The sequence below is a fragment of the Salarias fasciatus genome, chromosome 7, assembly GCF_902148845.1.
Source record: "Salarias fasciatus chromosome 7, fSalaFa1.1, whole genome shotgun sequence".
Classification (NCBI taxonomy): domain Eukaryota; kingdom Metazoa; phylum Chordata; class Actinopteri; order Blenniiformes; family Blenniidae; genus Salarias; species Salarias fasciatus.
The window spans coordinates 17529199-17539584 of NC_043751.1; the positions used below are offsets into that span (position 1 = coordinate 17529199).

At 45.3% G+C, this 10386-nt stretch overlaps 3 protein-coding genes across 3 annotated transcripts in view; 2 read left to right on the forward strand and 1 right to left on the reverse strand.

Annotated features, from left to right (window-relative positions):
• The window catches only part of ppp6r2b (protein phosphatase 6, regulatory subunit 2b), a 38030-nt gene extending 34294 nt beyond the window's left edge, over positions 1-3736 (forward strand). The window contains exon 26 of the transcript XR_003931752.1: positions 3709-3736. The gene's annotated coding sequence lies outside the window, so the exon portion shown is untranslated. The remainder of the gene's footprint in view (positions 1-3708) is intronic.
• On the forward strand, positions 1158-3849 carry miox (myo-inositol oxygenase). Its single transcript, XM_030095318.1, has 10 exons — positions 1158-1175; positions 1299-1379; positions 1645-1725; positions 2177-2339; positions 2419-2486; positions 2747-2856; positions 3187-3254; positions 3359-3408; positions 3534-3646; positions 3741-3849. The coding sequence occupies exons 1-10, from the start codon at positions 1158-1160 to the stop codon at positions 3847-3849; spliced, it is 861 nt and encodes a 286-aa protein (XP_029951178.1).
• Positions 3850-3901: 52 nt separating this feature from the next.
• On the reverse strand, positions 3902-9617 carry lmf2a (lipase maturation factor 2a). Its single transcript, XM_030095355.1, has 14 exons — positions 9448-9617; positions 8323-8576; positions 8215-8243; positions 7866-8059; positions 7603-7781; positions 7255-7396; positions 6966-7094; positions 6782-6887; positions 6600-6696; positions 6336-6518; positions 5619-5787; positions 5390-5501; positions 5128-5236; positions 3902-4830 (listed from the first exon to the last, which is right to left on the reverse strand). The coding sequence occupies exons 1-14, from the start codon at positions 9539-9541 to the stop codon at positions 4453-4455; spliced, it is 2175 nt and encodes a 724-aa protein (XP_029951215.1). The 5' UTR covers positions 9542-9617; the 3' UTR covers positions 3902-4452.
• Between the last annotated feature and the right edge of the window lie 769 nt (positions 9618-10386).

Here is a 10386-nt window from a genome sequence, read left to right on the forward strand (position 1 = left end):
GTAATGACAAAACAGTTAATGCGTTCAATACTTATTTCCCCCATTGTATATATATATATATATATATATATATATATATATATATATATATATATATATATATATATATATATATAACATAAATAAGAATCAAATAGGAAGTAATGTAAAATATATAAATGATTTAATATATTATTCCTTTCGTCCTTCTGAGATCAGCACAAAAACTTCAACAAAATGTAGATTAAAAGCGTGATGGTTTGTTGTTGCTCCGTCATGTTGGGGTGGCTTCTGAAGCAGCCAATCAGACTTCAGAGTTTGTCTGAGCCTCTAGCTCACCCCTGGCCTAAACAAAAGTAAAACCAGTCGAGATCTTCAGAGCTTCAGTCTGCTCAAAGCAACTGCAAAGTCCAGCTGTTCTGTAAACAGGTCACTCTGTTAACTTTTGTTTGTTATAGGTTATGTCAGAGCACTAGACACAGAACATCCATTAAATTCAAATATTTATTGTAGCGTTTGAACTTTTGTGTCTGTTTTGGCGTTGACCTCTCAAAGAGGAAGCAAAGGCTGTGGACCAAAAGCCCGATCGATGCCTATTGGGCATTGCTGCACAGACATGTCCTGTCACCTAAGTTTGCCTGGAGAAAAGCCGGCATGCATAGATGCGACGTGCAAAACTCCACACAGAAAAGGCTGAAGAGCATCAGGAGCAGCTCGCTTCACAATGCTGCAGATAAGGGACAATGGGATTCCCCATAAACTGTGTGACGTGAATGAGAAGTTTAAAAAATTGAATTCTGCAGAGTTCTGTTTTGTTTTTGTTAAATGAGTCACTGAGATAAAGATAAACTTGTATCACAACCATGTTTAGGACAACATGGATTAAAGAACCACTGAGTCATTCTGCACAAGACCGAGCAGTCAATCTGCTGATCACTGACAAACTCTTCCTGACACACACACAGACACACACACACACACACACACACACACACAAGGCCAACGTTCAACGCACGCCACTCCGGCTGGTGAGGAGTGGTTAAAGAGTGACTGGACACTGCTGTGCAGGTTTCCACTTTAGGTCAAAAGTGCCTCAATTTCAAGGATATAAATGGACGGGAAAGCAGGTCCGGAACAACAACACACCACCACATCTGCAGAGACTTCAGCCGTCAGCCATGAAGCTCATCGACATCGTGAGTATCACCTTTAAATGAAATTATTTTCATGTATTTCTTAAAATTATATGGAGGGTTTTGTTTTTCTTTTTTTGTTTTTTTGGTAATATTTCCCTTCCTGTGCTGCCTTGTGAACCACAGGGTCCTGATCCATCTCTGGCATATCGGCCAAACTTAGAAACGAATGAAACCAAAGAGAAGGAAGGCTACAGGAACTTTGAGGTGAAACTAAGAACTCATAAACAACACGGGGCTATGGATTGAGTCAGAATCAAAAAACTTTACTCTGCTTATTTAAAAAATAAAACATATACAGACAATGTGAACCCAAAACCTTCTGAAAGGCATAAATTACACACTGAGATTTCACTGATGCATCATTTCAAGATATTAAGTTTTCATCCTGATGATGAAATTGCAAAAGTCTATAAAGAAATCACCGGTAATCTGTAATCACACTGACATGCACTGTGTGTTTGTGTTTCAGAGCGGAAGCCTCTTCGATCGCGTCTTCAAAACATACAGCCTGATGCACACCAGCCAGACGCTGGCGTTTGTAGAGCAGAAGGTGAGAAAACCAGGGTGAAGGCACCGCCTCGTGTGTTTTCCCACGTTGTTGTTACATATATCATTGATCCCATTCACCTTATCTTTAATTCATGCTGACCCTTTAAGTGCTTGTTTTTCTTTCGACCCCAAGCAAATAAACCAGACTGAGTAAACAGGTCTTCTGAGAGAACGCAGAAGAGCGACGGCCTGTTCTGTCTGAGCTCAACTCTGTTTAATCAGCCTCATTTTTCTCTTCTCACAGAGGTCACTCGGTTCATATTTATCAGAAAACAGGCTGAGGTCATTTTTACTGAACCACGACTCAAGAAACTGTCAATATGTCGAATAGATGCTCTCTGAAAATGCAGCGTTGCAACAAAAAAACCAAAAGAAAACTGCAAAACAATGGCTTTTCAGAGACTTTGGTCACTGGTTTGAGATTTTACAGACCCTGTCTCACCCGTCTGCAGCACTCTGAATGGACCGGCTGCACCCACACCAGGATGAGCATGATGGAGGCCGTCATGTCTCTGGACCAGCTGGTGGACGAGTCCGACCCGGACGTCGACTTCCCCAACTCCTTCCACGCCTTCCAGACCGCCGAAGGCATCCGGCAGGTTCACCCAGACAAAGGTACCGTGCGGGGAGAGAGACAGGAACGCTCAGAAACGGCTTCAGGAGGCGTCACGCTGTTCCTGCTGTACTCTCCCAGACTGGTTCCAGTTGGTCGGTTTGATCCACGACGTTGGGAAGATCATGGCTCTCTGGAACGAGCCCCAGGTAAAAACACAGACTGACCCCACCATCCTTTTTACTGCTAAAACACTGGATCTTACATCCATTTTGACTCAAAACTATTCAAAGGCAGGATTTTGACATTAAATCTGTGCCCTTTATGTAACGTAGTCTTTCTAGTTTTTGATTCGTCTAAATAATTTCAGTGAGTCTGGTTTAACTGTGTGTCTTTTATCAACACTGTTTTGATTGCATCCATTCATTGTATCCTTGCGTTTGAAAATCACACGTGTGTGTTTTTGCAGTGGGCTGTGGTCGGAGACACCTTCCCCGTGGGCTGCAGGTTTCAAAACTCAATCGTGTTCAGAGACAACACCTTTGAGAACAACCCAGACGACAAAAATCCCAGATACAAGTTTGTATTTCTTTTTCTGGAAGAATATACTGATTTAATTTGTGGTGTTATCTGATTACATTCCATCAGCCGGACAGCTAAAACTGTAATCATTGCCACAGCAACACTATTTCTACACAAGAGCAGCAAATTCTTGCAATTTCCCCAAAATATTGTAGTTAAAAATAGCTTTGCTTTCCGGTCTGGCAGCTTGATTTTACTGACACTATCAAGTCTTTATAGCTGCATGACTGAAAGACATATTTTATATCTTAGTTTTCGATGCCAGTGCAACACTCAATTCCCCTCATTGATAGAAATGCATAACTTGTTCATTTCTCCTCTTTTCAGCACAGATTACGGGATCTATGAACCAAAGTGCGGCCTCGACAGCGTGCTCATGTCCTGGGGTCACGACGGTGAGAGACGCAGTCACACCGCTTTCAAAACGCCTTTTTAAAGAGAAAAAATAAGTTTCTTAAGGTTTTTGCTGCACCTCTTCACCTCCTACTGTCGTCCTCAGAATATCTCTACCGAGTAATGAAGTTCAACAAGTGCTCCATCCCGGAGGAGGCGAGTTAATCAGTGACAGTAAACGGCCGTCCGCCGTCTCTTAAGAAGCCGTTAACTTCAACACATTACACACAGATAGGTGTGAATGTTTGAGCTGCTGAGTGAAAGACGGTTTCCATCCTCAGGGGCTGTACATGATCCGCTTCCACTCCTTCTACCCGTGGCACTCGCACGGGGACTACATGCACCTGTGCAACGAAAAAGACCTGAAGATGCTGCCCTGGGTCCAAGAGTTCAAGTGAGCGTCGTTTTCTTTCCTAAAGGGGTCCGACAGTCCTGTAGGCCTCAATTTAAATCAAGCTTTAACTTTAAATTTTTTTTTTTTTTAACAGCAAATTCGACCTGTATACAAAGACCACCGATCTGCCGGATGTGGAGAAGCTGAAGCCGTACTACCAGTCTCTGATCGACAAGTACTGCCCGGGCGTCCTGCTGTGGTGAGAACAGGACTGTCGTCAGGAACCGGCGGGCTGATTTTATCCAAACACATATCGCTCTGCAACATAAGTGAAATCCATTTACCGATTAGTCAAAGTAAACTCACAGTCAGGCTGAAAGCATGAATCGTTTTGCAAAATGACACGTCTACAAATATTTGCATTTTATTGTAAATTATATTAAACATTTTTAAAAAGTGCTTCTGTGTTTTTACTTTGTACATACAGGATGAAAGCAAACACAGACTTTTTAATTTTTTTTCTAAAAAGGCAAAAGTGGTGAAGTAACATGAGCACATTTTCTGTTTCTGATGAGCCGACTGAAGTTTGACTGGAAGACCTGCATTTCTGTCTGGTTTTATTCGTTCAATTGTCAGTGTGTATAAAATGCCCTTGAAACTGCTCCGATGTGATCGAGTGGTCATGATCTGACGTGAACAAAAACAGGTGATAGAGGGCAAAAAACAAAACAAAAAAAAAAACAAAAAAAAAAAACAGATTGACAGACTGGAAAAAGCACAAAATTCAGTTTCTTTGGTCCTTTATAAATTTCCTGAAGGCAGCAGGCGGTAGCAGTCTGACAGCCGGCCGGTCACCTGCATCTTCTTCAAAGCTCTTCTTTTTCAAGCATCGCCTTGTCCATTTCTCCCTCCTCCTCCTCCTCCTCCTCTTCATCCTGAGTTCCATCTTTCTCCTCTTCCGCTTCCTCCTCCTGCTGCTGTTCAGACATCCCACAAGAGTCCAGAGTTTCATCCGCTCCACTTTCCGATCCATCGTCTTCAGTGTCGGCGACCTCTGGCGTCACCGAGGTCGGCTTCCCGAGTTTCTTCCTGCTGAATAATCCCTGGAGCAGGCAGAAGGTGGCGCTGCAGGCCAGCAAGGTCCAGACTATTGTGTGGCCAGAGAAACCGTCCACCTGCGAGCGCACCCACCTCACGGCCCGAGCTGTGGAGCTGTTGGACAGACGGCGTGGCGCCGACTTGTCCTACAAGCAAACGGACAGATTAGTGGATCTGGGATTTCTTCAAAGGCGGACACACAAGAAAAAAAAAAAAACTACAGTGTTCAAATCAAACAGTGAAACTCTTGATTTCTTTGACAGAAAACAGGAAACATCTCAAATATTAAAATGCTGATCTGATCAATAATAATTGAAGAAAAAGGTGAAAATTTAACAATTTGCCAATGATCGTCAGGTTCTTAAAGATTAACTTGACAATTGCCAAAAAGTGAACCTTGTTGTCTTAAACGCCAACGAACGATCTTAAAAAAACAGCTTTACCTTTAGGCCGTACTGGCTGAGCATGCTCTCCAGGAAAGTGTGGCCCAGATGCACTGTGGGATAGAATTCCTCATCGTAGACTCTCCTCCACCAGCGCTCAGGGTACGACCTGCAAACCCAGAGCCGCACAGTCAGTGTCCTCCCGTTTGTGTTTTCTTTAGTGAGAAAGAAAAATAATTTCCTCTTGGAAAAGGCAGAGACGAGAACAAAAACTAAATAAAGCATGAATTGGACGGCGGCGGCGGCGGCGTGGAGCACTGACCCGTCAGCCTTCGGTTCAGTGAACCAGTATCTGTAGCGGTGAGCTCGGAGGTAGGCGGGAGGCTGCCGGTGAAATGGATACTGGGATACGTCTGTCTGGATCAACTTGATCACTGCAGAGTAAAACACCGAACTTTAGAAAGAGACATTTGTTCTTTTAGGGGTAAAGAAAACCCGATATGTCTCATTCTGCTTTAAAGAGGTGAGTCTCTCTGCTGGATTCTACAGACCGTCCGCTTTGCCTTGCAGCAGTCGCTGCATCAGGCTGCTGAACCATGGAGCCTGGTTCTGAGGCCCGAGAGCAGCAAACCACATCTGCCAGTCCAGCCGGGGCTGATGTGGGGTCACCACCGGGGGAGCGGCGCTCAGGTTTCCCGGTTTATACATGAACTCAATCTCCTGGAAATCAGTATGAGAGACAAGAAGGCCCATGGATAAAAACATGACAGATCAAATATTGTGAAAGACAAGATGTTACTTCTCCACAAGTTTTGGCAGGAAGGAGTCAAATAAATTATGAGTTATATCTGTTTTCAGTGACGGTTGACAACAATATCAACAGCTTTGTTGTTTGTAAGAGGATTCTATGAGGGATTACGACCAAAATACATCAAATGTTGATCATTTATTTATTGTTCTGTGTTGGATTTAACATTAACAACTGTAAATTTCTTCAGAAACAGAGTTTCTGTAAAAGTCTGTCCCGTCTTTGGCTGTGTGTTTCCACCTCCCAGAACTTCTTCAGGTTCATAACATTTTAAGATATAAGGTGACCAGTCAATAACAGGCGCTGCTGCCATCTGCTGGTCACTTCTGGGTCCTGGTGGGACACTTTTGGCCCACAGACCTTATGTTTGATCTCTTTTTTCATTATATTTTTAAGTTTTAAACCAAATTATTCCATTCCGATCCCAACTGAAACCTGGCTTTAATGCCCCTCCCCTCACCGTCCAGGTGATGGCGTCGTAGCTTCCCTCGATGACGACCTCGGGGCGACCTCCCACGCCGGTCATCCTTCTGAACAGCCCGTACGAGTTGACCAGCTGGTAGCGGTGCACCATATCGTGAGCGCGGCGCACCGCCGGCCACAGCCGGGCGTGAGAGTCGTACTCGATGTAAGAGAAAGGCACCTGAGCGAGAGAGAGAGACGAGCATGGAGTCATCCTGCATGACCGGCGGCAGATTGACGGGCATTTCTGAGCATCACTCACCAGACTGACAGTGAACATCAAAACGGTAGCGACAGCAAACACACTCAGCTGGGTCATTCTCCAAAACCTCCTCAGGAAACCAGACACACAGGCACACCTGCAAACACACACTTTTAAACAAAAATGTAGATTCACAGAGAGCAGCGGGGCTCACGATCTGCACGAGAACAGAGTTCAGTTACCAGAATAAAGAGGAGAGCAGCTCCCAGGTGAGCGAGAGGACGCCGATCCAGATACAGGGGATGGTGACCGTCTTTAGAAACTGGTTAAACTGATGAAACGTGAAAGCTGGGGGGAAAAAAAACCAAAACATTAGAAAAAAAATGCAAAGTGCGTTTGCTTTTATACGCATATGAAGACACAGACCTGTCCGGGACGAGACGCCATTCTTCAGTTTGTCCACCTGCAAGTCGAAGCCGATGATCGCTCCGAAGATCAGGAGGGACCAGACTGCGATCTCCAGCAGGTAACACAGCCGCGACCACAGCTTCCTGTCTGAGCAGGGCAAAGCAAACAAACATTCACAATGCAGCCCCTGTGTGTGACAACATATTCAACGAGACGCCAAAGAAAAGAGAGCATGAAACACATCCGGGGTAGTTCTTGCACCTTTTAAAATGGAAACCTGTCTTCAGAACCCTTTCCTGCACCGTACCTGTGTTCGTCTCTCTGCGTTGCGGCCTGCGGAGCCAGAAGTGAACGTGCTGATCGTCCAGGAGGGAGAGGCAGAGCGTCAGAGTCAGCAGGTTGAAGAAGTTGTAATTTCCCGACAAAATGATGAGCAGCTGGAGCAGCACCTGTTTGAGAGGGAAATTATTGAAAACATGCAAATCAGCTGCTTTTTAAATTGGGATTTTTTTTTTTTTTAAATAATCCCAAATTAAAACTTCATTTTGAAGTTGATCACCTAAACTTCAGATATCACACACATTTAATAATTACTCTATCAAGTAATGCTACTCTAATCAATGTGCTGACCACACCTAACAGTAACTTTACTCGCCTGCAAGTAAAAAGCACCGAGTCGCAGCCGGCGCAACGGACTGAAGAAGAGGAAAGGCGCCGCGATCTCGATGACGAAGGTTCCCACCACGCTCAGCTTCTGCCACCACACTGGCAGCTGGTGGGCGAACCAGGCCAGCGGGGTGGGGATGCACTGGGTCTCATAGTGGTACGTCAGAGCTGTGAGAGCAAGGCGGTAAACTGTTCACCAACAAGCAGCTTCTCCTCACAAACACTTCATCTGCTCCACACACACAGACACACCTGTGAGGCCCCACCACGTGGGACAGCGCGAGGTGAGTTTCACCACTCCAGAGGCGAACATCAGTCTGAAGAGCAGCCAGCGGTTCAGCCAGAAGGTCACACGATCGTGCTCTTTGACCCCTCGTGATCCCCGAATTAAGGTCATGGGGGCGACGAGGATACAGAGGAACCCCGTCTCCAGGAGCAAGTTGTCCCTGAACGGAGAGGAGTAATATTTAACGTAAAGTGCAATGTGCAGAGTTGTTGCACAGCAGCGAATACAGAACATGATGTAACCCTTTACAGCAAACTGCTAAACTCACGGTGGTTTGAGGGATTGTCTTAATGAAAAACATCAATCATCACTCACCACTGGAAGTAGAGGAACACCTGGCCCACCTGTGACAGACAGCAGTTTAATGGCGAACACAAGCAACAAAAGATACGACAAACTGCAAAAAAAGACGCACAGACTCACCTGGTACAGGGACAGGTAGAAGGCCCAGAGGCAGAGAAACACCAGGCTGTCCCGCAGAGCCTCCACCAGCGTGGCGGCGAGGCTCAGCGCCGCTCCCAGGAGGCACAGCAGCTCCATGGCCGTGTGAGTGTCCAGGCCCACCCGGGGTCCCAGCCACAGCAGGGTGGGGGACGACAGCAGCTGCTCCACCAGGGGCTTCCCGCTGTAACGCAGCTGCCAGCGGGCGGGCAGCAGTCCATCGTTACCATAGAGACCTGGACACAAACAAGGAAGTCAGCGATCTAAGGCCCAAAACAAGAGGTTTGATAAGCTGATGATAAACACTCAGGAGATTTTTTTTCTCCCAAAACAGAGAGATTATACACATCCAAGTTTATTACAGTGTGAGAGGAAACCAATCAACAGTAAGAGCATGCAAACTCAATGCAGAAAAGCTTTGAGTCTGGATTCGTTATAATCCCCTCACTGGTTTATGCAGCCACCAGTTCAGACTAACATAGAGCACTTTTGCACTGAATAAGATGTAAACACACGTTTATCCATTATCAGTCTGGGGTTTGATTACTAGTTTCCCAGGTGTTTGGAGCCAGGATTAACTGTTAAGTCTGAGTAGCTTCAGGCCACATGATGACTCCTGCTAATGATCCAGGGGAGTGTCTCCTGTTATTCACCCCCTCCTCCTCCTCCTCCTCCCCCCTCACCTGTGCGGGGCCAGACCTGCATGAAATACCACAGCTTCAATGTATGGTGGATTCCAACAAAGACGCTACCGGGATCAACTTTGTATGAAGGAATTTCAGTGAATGTGCACTGCAGCCTGGTTGTAAATGACAAAATAATGAAATTATAGCCACGGCTCGTGTCTGTCACAGACTTCACTTAATGAAACTGTGGAAAGTCTTGCGCTGAAACACGTTGCTGCAACTGAATTCACTGCACTGACGACACGTTTTAAGACTTTATCAGGGATGCAAAACTTTAAATCAAAAGTCTGTGAGTGAGTGTGGCGATGTGTTAGCCAGAGGTTAGCCCAGCACCGGGAAGCAGAAAGTTCCAGCATGACAAAGGCGGAGGAGGAGTTCACGGCTAACATGCTAACAGGCAGCGGGAATCAGAGAGACTCACCTGGAATCTGCACGTACAGCGACACGAAGGCGCACATGTAGATGGCCGCCATGCACCAGAGGAACATGCGGCGTGGCAGGGTGATTTCCCCCATGTCTGACCCGGGCTCCGCCGCTGTCCTCCGACTGATCCCGGAGCGCTCCAGAGGAGGAAGCGGTGAGCGGAATTTGCCAAAGACAGGAGGAGACGCTCAGCGAGGAGCGGTTCAGCTGAGTGGCCGCTAGATGGCGGTGCCGCGCCTTAGGACGTCACGCTGCGTTCAGGAGCGTGGGACAAAACAGTGCTCACTTTAAGAGCGCGGTCCTCTGAATAAATCATGAATAATGTTTGAACTTGTCTTTCCCGTGGCAAAAAAAAAAGTTTTCCAGTCAGTTTAAACTTGAGGTATTTTCCATCTATATCAGGATTTATCATGAAAAGGATGGGGAAAAAAACATTTTTCCACTAACATTAAAAGGTATTGAAGAGGTATGAATATGATTATACTACAAAAATATTTCTAAATATTGCTTTTTTATGAATTATCAGGCATTATGGAAATTATCAAAAAAATGTCAGTTCATTTTGAACAATCTGAAATACATGCACATTTCAGTCTTAAATGTTAACGTTTCAATGATATTTTTGTTTTGCACATGTAATCAAAAAACTTTTCAGTCAGTACAGTCCGCAAAAATGTCATTTTCCTTCTCTGGGAGACCTGAGAGAAATCAGGTTCAGAAGCGCTTGCCTAAAGCACCATAAATGCTTGTGTAGATCATATTTTGGCTCTCCCACCCCCACAAAAGTGAACTATCAAACTATGACTAGCAAGCTCAACTGACCACACACTGACATTTTTTGGTAACAGGTCCCCAATATAGTACATTTCTCATTTTTTCAGATTCACAAGTTTTAAATAAAATTTGGAAAACAAGATGCATATAACAAGATACAATA

Coding starts and splice junctions, on each gene's coding strand:
- miox (XM_030095318.1), top strand. Junction 2,857..3,186: donor GACAAAAATCCCAGATACAA/GTTTGTATTTCT, acceptor TCCTCTTTTCAG/CACAGATTACGGGATCTATG. Junction 3,647..3,740: donor CCCTGGGTCCAAGAGTTCAA/GTGAGCGTCGTT, acceptor TTTTTTTAACAG/CAAATTCGACCTGTATACAA.
- lmf2a (XM_030095355.1), bottom strand. CDS start 9,541: ATGGGGGAAATCACCCTGCCACGCCGCATGTTCCTCTGGTGCATGGCG. Junction 8,244..8,322: donor TCTACCTGTCCCTGTACCAG/GTGAGTCTGTGC, acceptor TGTCTGTCACAG/GTGGGCCAGGTGTTCCTCTA. Junction 7,397..7,602: donor TCGGTGCTTTTTACTTGCAG/GCGAGTAAAGTT, acceptor CCTCTCAAACAG/GTGCTGCTCCAGCTGCTCAT.